Source organism: Ovis canadensis, chromosome 20, assembly GCF_042477335.2.
Source record: "Ovis canadensis isolate MfBH-ARS-UI-01 breed Bighorn chromosome 20, ARS-UI_OviCan_v2, whole genome shotgun sequence".
Lineage (NCBI taxonomy): Eukaryota > Metazoa > Chordata > Mammalia > Artiodactyla > Bovidae > Ovis > Ovis canadensis.
This window is the reverse complement of record NC_091264.1, coordinates 31866190-31887404: the sequence shown is the minus strand read 5'-3', so window position 1 is coordinate 31887404 and position 21215 is coordinate 31866190. Positions and strand designations below refer to the sequence as shown.

At 52.4% G+C, this 21215-nt stretch overlaps 1 protein-coding gene across 3 annotated transcripts in view; it reads right to left on the bottom strand.

Annotated features, from left to right (window-relative positions):
* Positions 1–21215, bottom strand: part of CUL9 (cullin 9) — a 37333-nt gene that overhangs the window by 4828 nt on the left and 11290 nt on the right. The window contains exons 9-32 of one of the 3 annotated variants that reach the window (XR_011251474.2): positions 20528–20735; positions 18526–18722; positions 17910–18127; positions 16695–16944; positions 16493–16598; positions 15755–15982; positions 15414–15504; positions 15121–15292; positions 13641–13746; positions 13271–13366; positions 12894–13069; positions 12533–12666; positions 12043–12222; positions 11751–11860; positions 11492–11674; positions 11206–11366; positions 10736–10964; positions 10451–10640; positions 5059–5204; positions 4803–4932; positions 4451–4650; positions 3803–4053; positions 2489–2834; positions 1738–1833 (exon numbers count right to left, since the gene is read on the bottom strand). Coding sequence is in view for 2 of the 3 variants with exons in the window: in XM_069564531.2 (XP_069420632.1) it covers positions 2489–2834; positions 3803–4053; positions 4451–4650; positions 4803–4932; positions 5059–5204; positions 10451–10640; positions 10736–10964; positions 11206–11366; positions 11492–11674; positions 11751–11860; positions 12043–12222; positions 12533–12666; positions 12894–13069; positions 13271–13366; positions 13641–13746; positions 15121–15292; positions 15414–15504; positions 15755–15982; positions 16493–16598; positions 16695–16944; positions 17910–18127; positions 18526–18722; positions 20528–20735 (4108 nt within the window). In the remaining variant the exon portion in view is untranslated. The remainder of the gene's footprint in view (positions 1–1737; positions 1834–2488; positions 2835–3802; positions 4054–4450; positions 4651–4802; positions 4933–5058; positions 5205–10450; positions 10641–10735; positions 10965–11205; positions 11367–11491; positions 11675–11750; positions 11861–12042; positions 12223–12532; positions 12667–12893; positions 13070–13270; positions 13367–13640; positions 13747–15120; positions 15293–15413; positions 15505–15754; positions 15983–16492; positions 16599–16694; positions 16945–17909; positions 18128–18525; positions 18723–20527; positions 20736–21215) is intronic. The other 2 variants (XM_069564531.2, XM_069564532.2) reach the window with 2 other exon arrangements.

The following is a 21215-nucleotide window of genomic DNA, read 5'->3' as shown; positions in this document are numbered from 1 at the left end:
CCTGCCCCCCTCAACATCAGCAGCCCTCACCCCCTCCCCCTCAACATCAGCCCTCATCATCCCCTCCCCCAACATCAGCCCTCATCCCCTCCCCCTTAACATCAGCCCTCATCATCCCCTCCCCCTCAACATCAGCCCTCATCATCCGCTCCCCTCTCAACTGTTCCCTCATCCCTCCTGAAGACACCAACTACGTCATGAGCACCTGAGCCTCCAAAAGACTCCATTAAGGACCCTCTCCCTCACAATGCCTACCCCCGAGCTTCCCCAAATGATGGATCCAAACCCCAGGAGAGTCCTCAGGTGGCTACATGAGGACTTTCCATGATAAATAAGTGCTTTACTGAACTATTTTCACTCAACAAAACCAACCCCTTCCTACAGTAAAACAAGCCCAGATAAGATGGGAAGTAGAATGCAAAATCCTTTTCCGCATTCAGACCCCCAGGCCGAGGGCAGGCACACAGGCCCTCGGGGCCCCTGATAGCTGTGGGGTGGGAGCACTGCCCTGCAGGACAACGGCCAGGTCTCAGTTTGGAACCTGCTCCATGCCCGCGAGGAGCCTCTCTGCTTGGGGCTTACCCTTGGCCTCCACTGACCCCACTGCCCAGCCACAGGGAATGCCGTCTCCCGCCTGGACTCCCCTCCTGCCCTCGGCCACTCGAGCCTCACCCCAGGAAGCTATCTTCCCACTGCTCCAGGCCCCAAGTCAGTGGCTCCTGCACTCCGCCACTGGCTCCTCTGCTGGGATGGATTCAGCCTGCTTTGCTGAGTCCCGTTTCCCAGCTCCCTGTCTCTGTCTCTACAGGGTTGGGGTGCCCCACACTCAGTGCCTTGGGCCTGCTCCTCTCCCCCTGGGTGATGCCGGCCAGGCTTCTGCACTTATTTCCAAATCGAAAAATCCACTGTCCACTTGCTAGTCCCACACAGGTGCCCAACAAAGCAGCTCAAACTTTACTTAACCAAAACGGATGGAATTTCCCCTCAAAAATCTGCCCTGCACCCCAACCCCAGGCCTAACATTTCCCCCAAATCCTCCTGCCAGATGCTCAGGTCAAAACCCCAGGAGCTGTCTTGATGCCCTTGTCCTCAGCCACAACCTTGTCAGCTCTACCCCACAGGTGTCCCGATCTGTCCACCCCTTCACCGTCCCTAGGCTCAGTGGCCAGCACCTCTTGCCTCTTTGTACAAGTCTCTGAGTCAGTGTCCCTGCCTCCACTCTTGTTCCGTCCAAGCCTTTTCTCCACACCAAGTGATCTTTTCAAAACTGGAAATCAGATCTTATTGCATCTCTGCTCAAAACCCACCAGGGCTTCCCATAAAGGCCCTTGTCTGCCAACCCAACTCAGCTAGGCCCCTGTCCACCTCCCAAATCTCTCCTTCCGCTGTCCCACCACTGTGCTCACCTTCTTCACAGAACTATTCCAGGAATTAAACGAGACAATGTTTGTAAGACAGCACAGTGGCCCAGAATGAGGCCCCCATTATTAGCTCTCGGGTCCTTGTCTGCCGGGGTCTCCCCACTCCCTCACGCAGCACCCAGCGCCGTGCACGCAGGAAGTCCATGATAAGCATTAGTTGAACAAAAAAGTGGAAGTGTAAAGGGAATCATTAAGAACCTGGGAACAGGGGGGCAGAGGCAACTATGTGAGAAGAGTAACTTGAAGCTGAGCAAAAGGGAAGGAGCAAAAGTACAGGTACACACGCATGCAAACGCACACGGCCCCGGTCACCCACCACTGGGGCGGCGCTGCTGAGAGAGGCGGCTAGAATTCATGGCAACAAGGGCGTTCATCCTGCTAAGTGGATGGGTGTGGGCTCTGGTCCTACAAGCTGAGAGGCAGGGGCAGGGGAGGCAGGCACTCAGCACCTGGCTTCCTGCCTCGGCCCCTCGCCACCTCAAGGGTGCCCCCTCCCCAGCTACAGCCTTCTCCGCTCGGCTTCACGGCAGCCTGACTTCCCGTACTTCCCTCTGCTTTTGTGCTGTTTTTTTGTTTTAAATTTTTATATTAAGTGAACGTGTACAGATAAAAGAAGTGATGACATTTTGCAATTAAAGAACCTTCGGTGGTGATAAGGAAAGCATAAACCATAGTCATCACCAATTTCCGAACCCTTCTCATTTATAAAGTGCTTTGATTCTATACATGTGTATGGATTATCTGTCGTTCTCAAATTTGGCTGAACCCTAGAATCCCCTGAGGAGCTCTTGTTTCACCTCTGGAGATTCTCATTTAATTGGTCTCGGGCATACTTTGAGCACTGGGATTTTTAAAAAGTTCCCAGTGATCACAATATGCAGCAAAGACACATACCACCAGATGCTAACCACCACCCTGCAGAGTGTCAAAGCACCACTTACCGATGACAAAACCAGCTTAAGAGGGACTAAGAGACTCATCCAACATCACCCAGGACCGGAAGTGGCCTTGCGGGGCTGGAGACCAGGAGCTCCCGAGCTGTGGTGCTGGGGGGAGGAGAGCCTCACCTTGCAGCAGGAGTGCTGGCAGCAGAGGGCGGGCAGGTCGTGGTCGGGTGCCAGGGGGCTGACGCACACGGGGCAGTGGTCGGGGCGTGCGGGCGTGGCCTGGGCCTGCGGCACGCGCAGCCCAGCTGCCAGCAGCAGCGGCTCCGGGTCATCGCTGTAGCTCTGCAGCAGCTGCTCGGCGCCCCAGTGGGCATGAGCCAGGAGGTGCTGCGCCACGTCGGGCTCCAGGTTCAGCGTCTCCTGCACCTGCCGCACCGTCTGCTCCATCAACCCTTCCACCTCCCGGGGGCTCATGGTGCGGCCCGCAGGCAGCTGGAGGGAAGCCAGGGCAGCCACGGCTTCTGGGCTTGAGGGAGAGAGGGGTCGGTGGTCAGCCTCACTGCCCTGCTTATCCAACCCGCTGGCTGGACCCCACCCTGGCCCCCCGGTCCTCACTTGGTGCATCTCTGCCCACACTTGCTGAACCAGCCTGAGGATCACCACCCCACCATCAGAACACAGCCCCCACAGAGCGTTTGTATGTGGGGTGGGGCTGGCGGTCACAGTGGCTGAAGCACTGCTGGAATCTAGTGGGCAGGGGTCACGGTGCTAACTGACCTGCAGTGGATACGACAATCACACTGCAGGTCCCTCCCCAAATTCTCCCAGCGTGTCTAGAGAGAGAAAGTCTACAGCCTCATTCCTCAACGTGTGGTCTGTGGACCAGCAGCCTAAGTGTCACAGGGAGCTCTAGTGAATTTGAGAATGTGTGCAAATGGAAGTCTGAGCAAGATGACTCTAGAAAACTCGCATTTACACACAGTATGAACAGCAGGCATAAAAGCAGAACAACTCCTGGTGAACTGGAACTGAGGTAAAGAGATTTAGGGTGCCAGCTAGCTAGCGGAATCCTATGGCAAAATCCTCTGGAGAACAGACTTCCTGAAAACTATTCATAGAATTTGTATATTTCACTAAGCAGAGTGCATAGTTAGTACTCAATATGTGTCTTTCCAGTATTTCGGTTCTGCTTAGAATGAAAGACATTCAGAAAGTAGTTTATGAGTCTTGGACTCCTACCTAAGGGCTGGCTTTAGGAGTCTGGGGACAGCAAGGCCCCTTCCTGGGAAGCAAGCAAAGGTGATAACGCTGGGAGTGGGGATGAGGACAAATATCTCTCATCAGGGATGGGGAAAATGGTGCCAGACAAAGAAAGAAATGACATGTTTTTGTTCTGGCAGCCTGGCTTTGGCACTATGACCCCTCCTGTGTCACTGCGGTGCCGTCTGTCCTGGGGGGCCCTGCAGCAGGGGGCACGGGGTTAGCGGTGGCTACCTCATCTTGGAGGTCTCAGAGGTCTGGCTGCCAAAGAAGGGGATCTCTGCCTGGCCCCGGCAGGGCCCTGAGGGCTCCGGGGTGGCGTACGTGAGGATCTGGGGCCAGTCATCCCGCCGTTCCACATAGCCCTGGCCCAGGAGGTGAAGAATGCAAGAGAGGACATCCGTGCTGGTACAGGCCACACCCCCAGCAATGGTGCGGCCCAGGCTTCCAGGGGGATTTGGACCCTTGTGCCAGGCCTCCAGAACCTGGATGGGAGGTGGGGAAACAGGTGGGCTGCGGTTACCCAGAGCAGCCAGCCTCTGGCTCTGCCACTTACTAGCTGCGTGACTATGGATCAGTTACTAACTCATGCCTCATTTTTCTTATCTGTTAAACGGGGATAATAATAATAGTAGAAATACCACCAACAACAATCTCATATTTCTGTGTAGATCAAATGACTTAATCATGGAAACTCTTTAGAATAGAGCCTGGCACACAGTCAGCATTCATGTCTGGTCTCCACCTTTTAACTTCCCATCAGGAATAGAAAACCCAGATGGGAATGTCACCCACCTTCCCTGTGATGACCCCTGCCTCCCACCCCACCCCCAAGCATGACTCCCTCCCTCTCCCCCCACCATCAGGGTCCCCTGTGCCTACCAGACAAACCAGCTGGTCAATGTGGAGGCCCTTCTCCCCATGGGCTTTGAGAATACGGACAAGAAGACAGCTCAGGAGGTTCCTCTTCTGCTCCAGGGTCCGGCCTTCATCCTTCTCCACGTTCAGGTATGTCTGGGGAGGCAGCAGCCACAGGGCCTCCCCACGGGGCTGGAGCCCAGGCTCCCGGAGACGCAGCATACCTGGAACCCACTCCCAGTCAGCGCCCAAAGAAGGTAAGCGCCAGACGAGTGAGGGCAAAGGGGACTCCATTCTCATCCCCTGTATCTCCCCCACCCGGAGAGCCCGCCCCTGGGAGCAGAGGCTCAGCCCAGCCCCACTACCTCAGACCTACCCCTAGGTGGGAAGTCCTGGCCCTCCTGCAGGGTCAAAGGGCCGCTGTCTGAGGTGAGGGGCAGGAGGGCCTGGAGCAGCAGCTCAGGGCTGAGGCCAGAGCTCTTCAGCAAAGCCTCTACTGACACCTCCTGGGCGGGAGAAACAGGGCCAGTCAGGAGCAGACAGTCGAGGCAAAGGAAAAGAAGGGACAGAAGGTGGGACAGACAGAGTTGAGGAAAACAGTGACAGACAGAGAGGCCGAGGAGCTGAGGCACCTCTGTCTGATTGAAATGCAGCAGCAGCCACATTTGCACGGTGGACACATGCAGCATCTGGCCCCCGAACTGCAGCTCCGCCCGGCCCAGCCACGTCCACTGCAGTCGCCGGTGTGGCCCCACATCCAAGACCGGATGGTTCTGACCTGGGAGAGTGTCAAAGGAAGAAGTGGAGACAGCAGGGGAAACGAGGGGTCAGGGCTGAGGCGAGCGTGTAGCACTCGCCAGGCTCCGCTAGTCTCTGTGGGGAGCAGGGCCCAGCACTCACACACACACAGACACACGCATGCCTCATCTAGTGTCCCGAGCACAGCCCCTCTGTGTCTGCCACAGGGGTCTGGGAGCCGACTCTGTGCCCAGCCCTGTGCCGGATGAGCTCCACAGCAGAACCACCAGAGAGGAGAGCTGGGCTTTGCTCCCAGGGAACTTGATAGTTTTAGAGATCTGCTAGGCTGAGTCTTTGCTGCCCGCTGTGAGCCTGGGGTGTTTGCTCAGACTAGAAAGCAAGGATGCTATCACAGGAGAGGGTATCAAAAGGAACCAGACTGGGAGGTGCTCTCTGGCCCAAGATGGGACAATGTGAACGTCAAAAAAAAAAAAAAAAAAAAACCCACACCTGTGATGGACTGAAAAACATGAAATATTTTAAAAGCCATGAGTTCATAATGATATCTTTTATTTTTCAAAGACCTCATGGGTCATCTTTGGATGAAGCTAGAGAACCAATACATTATTTGGAAAAGTGGTTAAAAAAGAGAGAGGAAAAGAGAATCAAGCCTTTCCTGTATAAATGGACCTTCAAGGTAACCAAAAAGCTGATGAGAGAAAGGTTCCCTCTATAGACAGAGCCTTCTGGCTAACACATGGAGAGAGGATGACGAGAGTAGAATGTCACTAGCTCCTAACCCTAATGGTAATGAGAATGAATGTCTAGCGAACAGCTGATGGGAAATTCTATATAATGCATAGACTGGACAGACAATGCTGAAATCCACTGTAACATCACACAGAAAGACAACCTCCTGAAGGAAGTACACGATACCACCTATGACATGTCCTTGCCTGAGAAAATCAACCCAGAATCTAAATAAGCTCCCACATGTGAACACCTGAATATCAGTCATCAGGAAGGAGGCGACAGAGGACCATGCTAGAGGACACTAGGGAGACACAGGCCAGCCTGTGGACATCTCTGGACAACCAGCCAGCCCTCCACAAACAACTGCAAGAGGGCAGGGAAACTGAGGCAGGGATCATACACCGAGGGAGATGAGAGAGAGAACTCATCAAACGCAAAATGCGGGCTTCATTCGGATCCTCGACAGGCCAAAAAAAACCCACAAAAAATGCTAAAAAGCTCAAGATAATTAGGGAAACATGAATACTGACTGCATATCTGATAATATTAGGAACTACTACTAACTTCTATAAGTTTGATAATTATAGAATCCTGGCTTTTAAAAGGAGTCTTTATCTGAGGGGTAGGGAAAGTGGGTGGGGTATAGATGAAGCAAAATCAGCCATGAACTGATATGTGTTGATATACTGTGCATTCTGCCTGCTTTCTGGAATGTCAAAATTTCTCACAATAAAAAGATTTTCTAAATGAAGATGAAAATAAACCTTTCTAAAATAAAAACGGATGTTAAGTTTTCTAGCAATATTTCATCAATTAAGAAACTTCTAAATAATGTACTTTAGGAGGAAAACTGAATTCAGAAAGAAGGATCAAGGCACAAAAGGAATGGTGACTAAAGCAACTGGTATGATGGCGAATCCAAACTGAATAAAACAATAACAATAATCACCAGCTGGGAGAGAAACAAAGGTGCAAGATGGGGATCAGACTGGAATTAAGATTTTCTGTGGTCCTTCCATTTTTCAGGGAGATGGGAGGTGACATTAACAAGTTAAACTTACATTAAAAATATAAGAGCAATCAACTACAGAGACAGAATGCGTAACTTCCAAAACTGAGAGAGACAAAAAGGAATTTTTAAAAAATCCAAAATAACAGAATGCACAAAAACGCTGGGCAGAATCACATCTGTTAGTGTTCTACTGAACCTTCTTGCTTTAACTCTATGTTCTACATACTCCTGTATATATTAAATAACTAAAATTTAAAATTATTAGAAAAGTAAACCAAAAATAAAAGTCAAATGTCATTACTTATAATAACTAGACAAAAATTGATCATTCAAAAAGAGAGATTTTAGGTTGATTAGAAAATAGGTCCTAGGTATTAATATTTTAAATAATGACATGTCTAAAATACAAAAGGAAGTCAAAGTTAAAAGTACAATGAGGGAATTCCCTGGAGGTCCAGTAGTTAGGACTCACTGATTTCACTGCCAGGGCCCCGTTCAATCCCTGGCTGGGGAACTAAGACCCTGCAAGCCACAAGGGTGGCTAAAAAAAAAATCATAAAATGCTACTAGGGGAAATTCTGATGACAGTAGAATACTGGCATGCTTTAAAGTACACTGCCAACAGACTGCTTATTAATAGTAGCAAGGGAAAAAATATTAACTGTACAGTGGAAAAATCAAACCACCTCTTGACCCGGCTATCAAAATTAACATTACAAACAAGGAGCGGATGGTAATCCTGTGCTTCCATGTATAATATCCTGAGAAGATATAACATCACTTAGTACTCTGACCAGGAATGTGTAACTCGAATCCAGAAATACATAAGCTTAAAAGGAGGAATTAGGAAATTTTAAAGGATTATATCGCCTTTAAAATTGTGTCAATATCATAAAAGACAAAGAAAGCCTGTGGAACTGCTCCAGATTAAAGGAGACTAGAGACGCGACAACTAAACGCACAGGTGCTCCTGAACCAGATCCTCCCCGGGACTGAAAAAAAAAAAAAAAAAAAGACATTATGGAGTAATTGACAAAACTGGAATATAGAAACTAGATTAAAAGTATTATATGAATGTTACATATTTGAAAGTAATAAATGGAGTGCTGGTTTCATAAAAGAACTTTTTATTCTTAGGAAATGTATATTATTTAGGGGCAAAGAGCCAACATATAACTGATGGTTCATGGAAAAAGTATATATACATATACATTTATAGACATGTATATGTACACAAAGAGCAAATTAAAAAAGCAAATGGAGCACAATGTTAACAACAGGTAAACTTGGATGAAGAGTTTATGAGGACTTCCCTGATGGTCCAGTGATTGAGAATCTGCCTGTCAATGCAGAGAACACGGGTTCAATCCCTAGTCTGAGAAGATTCCATATGCCTTGGGGCAAACAAGCCGTAACTACTGAGCCCACGCATGGCAACTCCTGAAGCCCTTGTGCCTAGAGCCTTTGCTTCACAATGAGAAAAGCCACCACAATGAGTAGCCTGCATACCAAAACTAGGAGCAGACCCTACTCACTGCAACTAGAGAAAGCCCGTGCACAGCAGCAAAGATCCCGTGCAGCCTAAAATAAACAAATTTAAAAAGAAAAGAGTTTACCAGTGCTCTTTCTATTATTCTTACAATTTTTTTTCTGTAAATTTAAAATTATTTCCAAACTAAACAATTTCAAGTAAAAGGACAACTGAATTTTATACTTAAAATGGCTACAATGGCAAAGTATGGTAGTCATATTTTACCACAATTAAAGAGACTAAAATAATGATTAAGCCAAAAGAAAATAGTAAAGGATAGAAACAGACATACTAGAAAGATACCAATCAAAGAAAGCTGGTATACCATTAATACCAGATAAAACCAGACCTTAAGAGAAAAAACTTCACTAGAAAGAAAGATGGTCATTTCATCACAATAAGGCTTAACTGACCATGAAGACTCTAAATCTACACAGTCCACTATGTGATAGCCACTCACCACATGTGGCTATTTAACATTAAACTCTAAAGTACATAAAATTAAATACTGAGTTCCTCAGTCACACTAGCCCCATTTCAAGTGCTCAATAGACATGAATGGCTGTCATTTTTGACAGCACAGAAAAGAACTTTTCCATCATTGCAGAGAGTTCTATTATATTGCTATATAAAGTTCTATCTATTATTATCTACTGTTAAATGATTTTAACCTTGAATCTGATAACATAGTCAAAAAATATATAAAGTAAAACTGACATGACTGGAAGTTTAAAACTTCACGATTGTAATGGTAAATTTTAGCATACTTCTCTAAGTAATAAATCAAGCAAACAAAAATGAGTAACGATAGAGATTTGCACAACACAATTAACAAGGTCAATTTAGAGGAATAAACAGAATCCTATATCCAACGGTTGAAGAGTACACATTCTTCTTCATCACACACAGAACACTTATAAAATCTGATCACCTACTAGGCCATGAAATAAGTCTCACTAAATGCAAAGATTCAGAATCACAGAAATCACATTCTTTGGCCACAGGGAATGAAGATTAAAATCTAAACCAAAAGATGACTAAGCAAAAAAAAAAAAACAACCAAGTTTGAAAACTTAAAAATATATACTTCCAGAAAACTAATAAATCAAAGAAATAAAATGGAAATTAGAAAGTTCTTAGAACTAAACAATAATCAAGTACTACATGATAAAAACTTATGTGACCAAAAAAAAAAAAAAGCTTATGTGACATCCCAAATATCCATAATTCATGCAGTGGAACGTGAATCAGCAATGCAAAAGAACAAAGTTAATGATGTAACTGGCAACCTGAAAAACTCCCACAGACATTACGTCCAGTAAGAGAAATCAGACACTGCAGAATACATACTCTATGATTCCATCTGTATGATGTTTAAATTAAAGGCGGAAACCTACGATGATAAAAGGGAGAATAGTAATTTCTCCTGCAAGATACTGACTAGAAAGGGGACATGAAGAAGGAAGCCTTCTGTTGTGCTGGCAATGTTCTATATCTTGATCGGGTAGGGGGGCTGCTTACAGGAGGGCATATGGATATAAATTTCATTAAGCTATAATTAAGACTTGTGTACTTCATTGAATACTAACTCTACCTCAATTTAAAAAAAAAAAACACTCTTCAAAACAAAACAAAAACCAAGAACTTACTGAATGCAGCTAAAGCAATGTCGATCGGAAATGAACAGCCTTAAATACTTTCATTTGAAAACCAGAAGTCTGAAAAGACTAAAAATTAAATAAGCATACAACTTGAAGTTAAAAAAGGAAAAACAGAGCAAGTTCATACAAAGTTGAAGAAAATCAGAGAGAAATTAATGAAGATCTAACCCACACTTCTCCACCCTTCCTTCCCTAGCGATGCTTCTATCTAGAGACCACTTTGCTTCCTATCTACGCATTCCTGTCCAAAGATCCTCTCTCCTCCTCCTCTCTGAGATGCCACCCCAAATCTCACCCCAATCTCCAACTGCCTGTCCCTATCTCCTCACTCTGGTTGTAGAAACTGGAGAAGCGGTCAAGGGCATCACAGAATTCTGTGGGAAGGCACTTTCTGGGATGGTACAGGTAGCAGAGAGGGGAGACCGGCCAGCAGCGTGGTGACAGGACCAGTACAGAGACTGTTGGACTTGGATCTTCGATAAAGAGCTCTTTCTCGGCCTCCTCTTCCTCCTCTTCCTCCTGAGAGACAGAAGGATTCCAAGGGCTCTTGGGCTCCCTTCTTTGGTCCACGTTCTCCTGCTCACCTATTCTCCCACTCTTTCCCTTGCTCTTACCTCCTCTTCTTCCAGGCCCTGTTCCTCCTCGTCCTCCTGCTCCAAGAACAGCTTGTCCAGCTGCTGGAGCTGGTATACGTGGAACTGGCGCTGCAGCTCCTCGGAGGTGCTCAGGCTCCGCAACATCTGCTGGGGAAGGCGGTTGGGGAAACAAAGGCCGATCTGCTCCAGCACAGCCCCCTCCAGCCAGCTCGAGCCCAAGCTCAGGAGACGGTCCGCCATGTAGTGCCTGCAGCGTGCACAGCCCAGCCGAGCCTCAATGTGGGCGCTCGGCAGGACCTCCCACTCCAGAACATAGGACCCCCGGTTGCAGCCTGCCTCATCCTCCCCGTCCCCAGGGCCACGGCCATCTCTGCATCTTAACCTCACCTCCCCACTGCACCTCCCTTGCCTTCCCTCTAAGACTCAGGTCTCCCCCGACCCTCAGACTCTAGGCCTCACACACCCTGCCTCTCCAGATTCGCACTCACTGGTAGAAGTGCTCAAAAGTCGTGGCGAGCTCCAGGCCAGAGAGGACCATGATGGGCTCCAGGTGCCACTGGAGCCGCCCCAGCACTTCCACTCCAGGGGTTCCACCCGTCAGGCCACTCTGGATCTGCTGGTCAAGGTGCCGGGCAAACTGCTCACTCATCTGGGGGCAACGGAAAGGGCAGGAGCAAACCATGACGAGGGAGCAGAGTTTCGGGGGTCGGGGGAGGAAGGAGATGAAAGGGCAGAGCAGAAGGGGCCAGGGAGGCCGCTGGGCCCAGCACTCACGTGGGCAGCAGTGAGGAAAGACTGCTGCAGCAAGGCGCCAGAGAAGCCGCTGCGCAGGGCCAGCGTGAAGGCCGCCCGGGGCCCGAAGAGCTCCAAGCCTGCCCTCTGCAGGCGCTCGTAGAGTTTACAGTAGCGGGGCACGAAGTCCGGGGCCCTCCAGGCTGCAGCCAGGAACGTGCTGACCTGAGGAGATGGGAAATCGCAGCCCAGGGGCCGCCCAGCAGCCTCGGCCTGCCCCGACCTCAGCCCCGCTGCCTACCTGCTCCTGTACCACACTCAGCCAGCACTGCGTTATATTCCTCAGGCTGCTGCTTGGAAGAACGGGGGAAGGCCCAGGGCTCCGGTCCCGACCCTTACTGCTCTTGCTGGCTGTGGACGCGGAGGGCAAAGGAACATGCTCATCTCAGCTGCTGGGTGAGTCCCAGCATCCAGGGAACTCAGCCCCGGGAAGGCCCATGGCAAAGCAGAAAGGAAGAATGAAACCCAGGAGAGAGGAACCAGACAGCACCGCCGCCCGAGTCTTCATTCAGCCAGCCACGGCTGGGACTCACGGGGCCGGGCAGGTGGCTCAGGAGAAGGTCCGGGAGGAGGCTCCACATGCACCAGCAAGTGGCAAAGGCGACGCACACGAGAGGCAAAGGACGCGGCTCGACTCCGGGGATTCCGAGAGCTCTCCCTCTGCTCCAAGTACTGATCCAGCAGCCACCCCAGGGAGCTCACACCTTCCGCATCTACAAGAAGACAGGTCAGAAACAGGCCTCCATGGGGGACGGAATGGAGAGCCCGGGAGCAGCAGAGGGGAGAAGCGACTGCACGGAAAGGATATGCGGGCAGCAGGGCCCTCGTCCTCCCCTCACCAAGGGCTGCTTCCGCTGGAGTCTGGGGATGTGGGGACAGGGTCAGGTGGGGCGGAGAGGACACTGAGGTGACAGGCCTTCAGGGACAAGGACAGGAACCAAGAGAGCCAAGAGCATTAACCCAGATCAGCCCTGGGGATGACTTCAAGGAGCAGGTTAGCGGGGCCGGGGTGGGGGCAGTTACCCGGGCAGGTGATGTTCTGCACCAGGGGGCTGACCAGGGCCTCCCAGCAGGTCTTGCCCAGTGCCTGGGCTGCCTCTTCATCAGGGAGGAAGCGATCTGCAAAATTCTGCTCATGACGCAAAACCCTGTTCAGTCTGGGGACAAAGAACGTCTGGTCAAGGATTAAACACATCCCCAGGCCTCCATCCACGTGCGCTCCACTCTCAATTGCCCTGGATGAGCTGGTCCCTCACCTTGCCCCCCACCACACACTTCTGGCCTCTGCTCGGCTCCCTCCTCCAGCTGCTGCTTGATCCTTCAAACGCCGCTCCCGTCCTCCCCCTAATAACCGTATCTCCTTGGCTGCACCCTGCCCACCTACCTGGGACAGAGCTGGAGGAGGCGCTTGCGGTCCTCCGCGATGTCCCGGCTCCAGGCTTGGGCCCGAATGGTGTAGAAGAGACACGTACGGCGACACAGCTGCTCTCGGAACAGCGGCCAGAAAGTGGGCTTGGGGCCGAGGACCTCCACACCTCGAACCCGGGTGTCAATGCCGCCCTGCAAGGCACAGTTCTCACCCCCTCGGCTCCCTGGAGGCACTCCCGCCTCTCTGGAACTCAGCAGGCTCCTGGGCCACACACGGCAAGCAGACAGAGGATGACCCTTGACCTAAGCCTGGCCCCGAACACTGGAGAACCAGCCGCTAGGGAGAGCCTTTGCTTCCTCCTGGACCCCGTGCCCCCTAGTCCCCCAGCCCACCTGCTGGCAGCGCTTTATGCGGATCTGGATGACGGGCCAGACACGGCTCAGGTTCTCCAGGAGGACCACCCGGCTGGCGGAGGGCATCACGTTCACCTGGCGGGGTGGGGAGAAGATGTAGAGACAGGAGTGGAGCCGGAAGACTTGACAGCAGCCGAGTTTGTGAGGGTGTGCGCCCCTCACCTCTCCCATCCCGCGCCCGTGGATCTATGTACCTCCACAGCCCTGACTCCACTCTCACAGCTTATAGAGCAGTGCCTGCCCAGGAAGAAGGGATGTGGGAGCTCCACAGGCACTGGGTCCACCCGATAAGGCCCCCGGGACCAACAGGAGGATGGCAAGGAAGGGGGAGCGGGCACGGGGTCCCCACCGTATTGAGCTCCGTGTTGATGCAGCTAGCGCTGTCACCCCCAAACACCACCACCCGGGCTGGCATGTAACTCGAGTCCTCACTGGCCACCAGAAGAGTCAGCTGCCTGGGAGAGGAGAAAGGACTGAGTCTGAACCAAGGGCCCTGATCTTGGTGCAAAACGACTTCTGCCCACTACATCCTCTTCAGAATCCTGTCCTCTGCTTAAGCGTTGGTCTTCCCTAGGCTCCCTGCTCTTCCCTTAACCTTCCCCCAAAGCGATTTCACTTAAACCCATGGTTTCAGCTGAAAGTTAATACCCGAAGCACTCCAAATTCACGTCTCTACCCTAGACTGCTCTCCTGAGTTTGTATGCCGCGCATCCAACAGACAGGTCCGTGCCACGCCCACAGCCACCTCCAGATCCACGTGCCCACACAGATCGGTCATCTGTCCACAGAAACCTGCTCCTCTTCCCACTTTTCTCCTGGGAAAGAGAACTGGCACCCATCCAGCTATCCAACTAGGAAACATGACATCTCCCTCATGGTTCCCCTCATCCAGCCAGCGGGAGGTACCGCAGACCACCTCTCAAGCTCTCCTCTTCCACCGCCTCCTCGCTGTCTATTCCCGTTCCCGCCGCCTCTCTGAACGTTCATCACTCAGTAAACCTTCCAACTCTGTCCTGGCCTGCCAGCCAAATTCACATAACTGCCAAAGTTCTCTAAATAAAAAAACCTACTTCTGTCTTTTCCCCTCTTAAAATCCTTCAGTGGCTCCTCAAATTTCAGAATAAAACTCAACAGATTCCGCCTCCTTTTCCAGCTTCCTCTCCTACCACTTCACTACACAGACCCTTCATCCCAGCCAAGCACAATTACTTCAAGTTCCCCCCAGTATATCATTGTTTCTTGCTTCCATTCTGCACAGATGCTGTCTGTGTATCTGTTGGCCTCTCTCTACCTGGTCAATTTCTACCACAAACTTAACCCATTCGGCCCCTCTGTCTGCAGCCTCCTCCGAGATCTCAGTTGGCATCAGGATCCTCTGCACCTGTCAACTATCACTTTTTTCTTACTCACTCTTGCTGATTTTCCAGCCTGGCTCCCCAGTAAGACTGTCAGATCCCCGCAGACAGGCCCCTTATCTCACTGTTGGTGAGGCTCCAGGCCCTCGCAGGGTACCTGGCACAGAGTACACAACAAACCAACGCCCACACGGGGAGTGGGTGAGCTGCTGCTCTACCTCCATCAAAACACAGGGCGGTGAAGCGTGTCTGGTGGAGGGAGCAGGCTCGGGCAGAGAGGGGAGGTCTACACCGTACTCAGGGAGATCAGGCCGACACGTGTGTCTGTTCACTTCACAAAACGGGTGTGAGGCCCCTCAGGCACAGGGCGTCTAAGTCGGGGTCGTGTGTATGTGGGTAATTCTTTGAGGACGTATACTGGGGTGTATCAGAATATTCATGTGCGTGGACACGTGGACACGGGCGTGCTCATACCTCACAAGAACACCGCGGTGCATGTGGAGGGTGATGAAGTGGGAGCCGGTGCTGCCGTTGGACTCCCAGTAGGTCTTGGGGTTGCGGTCCGTCAGCTTGCTGGCCCGGTGCGGGTTGGACGACACCTCCACCTTCTCCCAGCACTTGTCCTCCTTCACCTCCACGCTGGAGCCTGCGGGCCCGCAGGAAGCCTGGTTAGTTGAGAGAGAAGGCAGGAAGGGGACGAGGGAGCAGGAAGGGAGAGGAGGCAGAGGCTGGGGTGGCCGCAGGAGGAAGCAGATGGGGGCACGAACCCTGGCAGAGGTGCCTGAGGAACACGTCGAAGAAGGGGATGTTGATGGGGCGGTGGGTTCGTCTGTGGTCTTCGATCTGGCCCAGCACCATCTGCAGCCGGGACATGGAGAGAAAGGGTGTGGGGATGGGTCAGGGACATGGAGACACATGTGGAGAAAGAGTCACGAGGCGACAGAGCGCTCAGCCCCTTTCTCCAGAATCCTGGCAGAACAGAACCACGTGCGGCAAGGGCTGGGGAGCAAGCGCCCTAGCTCCGCCACCACTTGTGCCAAAGAGGGACACCGTGAGGCCCCTTCACCCGCCTCCCGCCTCCCTCAGCCTGGACCCGCATGCTGCTCGCCTGAACGCAGCCCGCCAGGATGCTGGAGGTGAGGTTACTGTAGAGCTGGGCGTGCTTCTCACATTCCGTCACCAGGTCCCGCAGCTCACAGGCCAGCAGCAGCTGAGCCGAGTGCTTCTCCAGGACCTTGGTGAGGGCGTCTTTGGCTCCCAGGCAGCAGAGCACCACTGCGTAGTCCTTGTGCGTGGAGGCCAGGCGATACAGGAAGCATAGCAGCTCCTGAACGATCTGGCCCAGAGATGCCAAGATTAACACAGGGACGCAAAGGGCAGGCTGAGGGGTGGCCTTAGATGTGGGGGTGCAGTGGCTGAGATTTCAGAGAACTTGAGAGCAGAGTACCACAGAAAGCTGGGGTGAGGACCCGGGGTGAGGGGCACAGCTTGGGCACAGCTCCCCACGCTTCCTCCTGCCAGGACCAGCCTATCTCGGGCACCAGCTGGCAATGGCCAGCTGAGGTGCCTGAGCCTTGCCCCACGGGGCACACCCTCCTGCAAAGGTGGAGAGCAAGGACTACATGAACTGGGGAATGTGGGCTCCTCCCAAACCCAGAATCTAAAATTCAGGCACAGAGAGGCCTCGGTTCTGGGGACCCTCAGATGAAACTGGCCTCCTTCCTCCACTCCCTCCCAGTGTCCCGGCCTGTCCAGGCTGGCTGTGCTGTGCCCCTCCGAGGCCTTACCAGGCAGCTGGTGCCCCCGGGCTGCCTTCCCCTGCCCACCCTGGCCAGGGCTCGGGTACCTCAGAGTCACTGCCGGGGCCATTCAGGCAGTTGAGGCAAGGCTCCAAGACCTCGTGCCAGGGGAGGACCATGGCCTCAGTGTGATCCAGCAGCTGGGTCATGACCCTGGCGAGGGGTGGCAACAAGTGAAGCCCCTACAGTTGGCCAGCTGCCCTTGCCCCTGACACACAAGTGGCCCCCCACCCCACCCCAGCCTCTCACCTCAGCGCCGTCAGCAGCAGGGTTTTATTAGGCCCGGGGGCATCCAGAGTCCACAGGAACAGGAGGAAGGGCTGGCTCTCCTGCTGGAGGCGCTTGAGGAGGGGCCTCACAGCGCCCCCCAGGCCCCCTTCTCGGCACAGCACGCGCTCCAAGTCCAAGAGGAGTTCTGCAGACGGGCCCCCCACCAGGGATCGGATCAGCAGCTCAGGGTTCCCCTCCTGGCCCTGGGCGCTGGGGGTCTCTGGCGCTGCTGCCCAGACATGGGAGGGAAAAAAACGGGTATGCGGGAGAGTCACACAAGCTGGTCAGACTGAGATGCACAGATGCAGAAAACCACCCCCAAACCCCCCCAGCCCCGTTGTGAGGACATTTACTGCTTCTACTCGACAGTGGCAGACTTCTTTTTCTGGCTTCAAACATATAAGTTTGTTTTTGTTCAATCACTAAGTCATATCCTACTCTTTGCGACCCCATGGACTGCAGTCTGCCAGGCTTCCCTGTCCTTCACCAACTCCCAGAGTTTGCTCAAACTCACGTCCATTGAGTTGGTGGACTAAATATATATCTGGCTGTATCCGAAAAAAAAAAAAAAATCGGTATGGCAAACGCTGTCAAGTTAAACAGCACAGTTTTAATTCATATGGTCCCACTACTCTGATTACTAAATGAGAGCTGTGCTACTATACAAGCCAACAAATACTAGCTATTATAGTCAGGTCCCCTATACTACCGAGCACGGTGGCTTCAGAAGGACAGACTAAAAGACACAGTGCCTATTTCGATTTGCCCCCATACTTCTAGGTTTCACTTGTGCGTTGAATACAGAGCCTTTCTTCCCTAAGGTATCGATATTTCACATTCTAAGTCACAAACTTCTGTACCAAAAGTTACAATTTCTCTACAGAAGGCCTCTCTAGAAGTCATTTCAACCAACCCTGCAGTGACCAGGAAGAGTGGACTGCACTCAGCTCAGACAGATGGGAGCCCTTTTATGTTTATACAAAGAAGACCAATCTCCCTGCACCTATTCTAAACGTCCCCTCTCCTCGTGGTCAGGAAGTCCTACTTGAGACCTAACTTGAGCACGAAAACCCTCATTAATTTCCTGAAGCGTCATCATGTCATTTTATCAAGGAACTAGGATGTAAACCTGAGCCCTCCTGGCTGCGGGTAGAGACCAGCTCCTCAGCACACCCACTACCTCCACGACGGTACCTGAGTGCTCGGGGCTGCCAGGCGGCTTCGAGTAGCGATTGAGAAGCATCATGAGGATGGTGCGGGTGGTGGGCATGGGTTCTGTCCCCGGTGCTATGCCCGAGTGTCTAAACAAGGTGTCTCTCAGCTCGCGGGTGATGATCTGGTCTCCCAGTGTGTGGTGGTTGCACAAAAGCAGGTTGAGCAGGAGGAGGCCGTTTCTCACCGCGGAGGAGCACCTGGGAAGAGGGAGGTGTCCCCGGAAGAAATTGAAAGAGAATGAATGTGATAGAAGCAGGGGGGTGGCACAGAGGGAGGAGCCCTGCAGCTGGGGACAGAGGGGTTCCAGGGGTCCCTCTGAGGCCAGACACCTGGCCTCTTGACCTCAGGTCACTCCTCCCAACCCCAAGAAAGAAGGACAGGGGTCTTTGATCTCTGGAACCTCCCTACCCTCAACCACTTGGCCTCTCTTCTAGCCACCAGGAGAGGGCCAGGACATTTCATCCAGAGATGGGTGGGAAGGGAGGGGACAGTGGGAAGGGAGCTTCTGCACAAGGGAACACAAGAGCCCGGGGCAGGGGAGCGGCAGGGCGTGGGGCTTAACAGGAGTCTGGCATTCAGGAGGGGAGGTCCTGACCCCTCTGTGTTCAGCATCAGGATCACAGCAGCAGGGAGAGTGAGGAGCAGGCTCTCGGAGTCCGGGCGGGTGGCTGAGTCAATGCTGGCGAAGATCTCCCTGGTCATCTGGGCGTCAAACAAAGGATGAACAGAATCTTGGCCGGTGACAAATGTGGGGATCTCCGAGGAGCTGGCAATGGCCAGCATCTTCAGCGCCTGAGTAGGGGGTGTGGAGACAGAGTCAGGAGTGGGCATGGCCTCTGTGCAGAAGAGGAGAGAGAGCCGGGCTGCATTCTAAACCTCAAACTCTGGGGCAAATGAGCTGTTTGCAAATAGAAATGAAAGAGGCAGTGATGGGACATAAAAGGCTTAAAAAAAAAAGGAAGAAAAGAAAGCCAACCAGAAAACCCAAGGCTCCAGGGTAACATGAGCCTGCAGCTTCTCTCTGCCAGGACCAAGGCTCAACGTGTGCAGGGGCGGGTGGCCACCCGTCTGCAGCGTCCCCTCCGGACGGAGCCCTTTCACAGCCTCAACATGTATTCAAGACTTTGCTTGATGCTGTCTTTCGTCTCACTCGGCCACTTCTCCCTTTGAAAAACCTCTCCCTCAAGCTGAGTTCTGTAACTTCTTGTCCTCCCAGTCATCCTGCCTTTCTGGAGTTCCTCTAATGCCTGATCCCAACCACGGAAGCTCTGAGTCGCCCTTCTCAAACTCTGCACCCCACCCCACCCCACGCAACCTTGGCCTCTGCCCTGCTGCTGCTACCACCTGGATGCCAACACTCCCACCCCCATCCCCAGGCCGCCAAAGCCAGTATCCAGCCTGCCTGGATGAGGCTACTTGGTTTGCCTCACAGGCAGAGTGAGGCTGGAATTACAGGAAAAAATACTTAGAATGTGCAAACATGTTGGCTGGTTCTCAGAGAACCTGAAATTAGGATGAACACTAAACCATCAGAGTGGAGAAGGTCTTGGCTGGTGAAAGGGCTGACTCTGGAGAGGAAACCTCGTTGGGATGGAGGAAAGAACTTACTCCTCAGGACGATCCCCTGGTGAGGGCTGGACCCATCAAGCAAATGCCACCTCGTAATGAGGTTTTCTCCCTTTGGCTACATTACCCTCCCCACTCCAAGCTGAATTCTGGACACCTTAAGTTATAAACAAAATGATGCAATTCTGTTATAGGGCAAGAGTTTGAGTTTAGAAGCATTTGGTCACGCACTTTGAAAGGATCAGGAAATTCTTTGAACAGACTGGCCTGGACTAGGAATGCTTGGCTGCTCTGGGGAGAAGCAGCAGCAGGCTGGCCCCATAAAGGAAGGACCTGTCAGCCTCCCCCAGGCATAGACTGCCTCAAGAGCACCCGCGCGCCAGTTCACTGGACTGCTGGCATCCATGCTCAGAACTGCTCTGGACAAGGCCTGCCTGTCCCCTCAGGGAGCCTCAGGTTGAACGGAGCACACACTGCCTGGACCTCCCCACCAGCCTGACCCTCTGTCTGCAGCGCTCAGGAAGCCGACTCTCCCTCCCCGAGCGAGGGCCGCCTCTCCCTGCTCCCTGGGCCTGGGGCTGGCCAGGCTGCAATGCGATGCTGGCTTGGCTTTACCCACACCTGGTGAGGAGGCATTTTCTGTGTTCCGGGACCACTCAGATAAAATGGCTAAAAATTACTGTCACATCTAAAAAACTTGCCTTTAATCAGACACTTGGTTGTTAATAAAAAGCCCTGAAAAAGTCAACATACCTAAAAACCCAATCTTTCTCTGTACATCTCTTCCTCTTTCAGAGTTCCCCACTCCATCCACCCCTGCTGTTCACCTTTAAACCTGGGAGTCATTCTCAGAAACCTTTCTCCCTGCCTCCACAGAGGTGTTTTGTCTCCTGGACTCCCCAGCTGGATCTCCTCCATCCCAATGTCTCCTCCTTGTCCGAATGACCAGAGAACCTCCTCAAGACCAGCAGAGCCCACCCCTGAGCTGCCCACCCTGGCCATCAGTCGACCGCCGAGCCCGGCCCACTCACTGCCAGCCCCGCCTGCTGCACCAGGACGGAGGTCTTGTATTCTTGCATGCAGACCAGCACGGCGTAGATGCCGCCTTCCCTGGCAAAGAGCGGGCGCCACTCATGCTTGGTCATGAGCAGGTAAAGAAGCCGCAGAGCCAGCACCACCACCATCTTCTCTCCCACCTGGTTGGTCAGCAGCTCCACCAGCGTCTTCACCAGCTTCTCCCTGAGAGAGGAGAGACGTCGGGGTTTCCCATCCCAAGAGTCTCACCTGACTGCCCGTCCAAGCCTGTCCATGAAGATCCAGTCCACCCCCCCACCCCCTCCATCCTGCTGCCCGCTCCTCTGCAGTCTGTCCGTCTCAGGCTCTTCTCCTTATCGAGCAGGCAATATAGCAAAAGGGTGATGAGCTCTGGCTCATCCTTTCAAATTCACCACAATGTTAAATCAAAATGCCCAAAAGGTATTATTTTTTTAAGGGCAGGGCTTCCCTGGAGGCTCAGTGGTAAAGAATCCCCCTGCCAACAGCAAGACACCCAGGTTTGATCCCTGATCTGGGACGATCCCACAGGTCACTGAGCAACTAAGCCCGTGAGTCATGTTCTAGAGCCTGGGAGCTGCAACTACTGAAGCCTGTGCAGTCCAAAACGTGTGCTCCACAAAGAGAAGCCTCTGCAATGAGAGCCCCATGCACATCTGGAGAGGA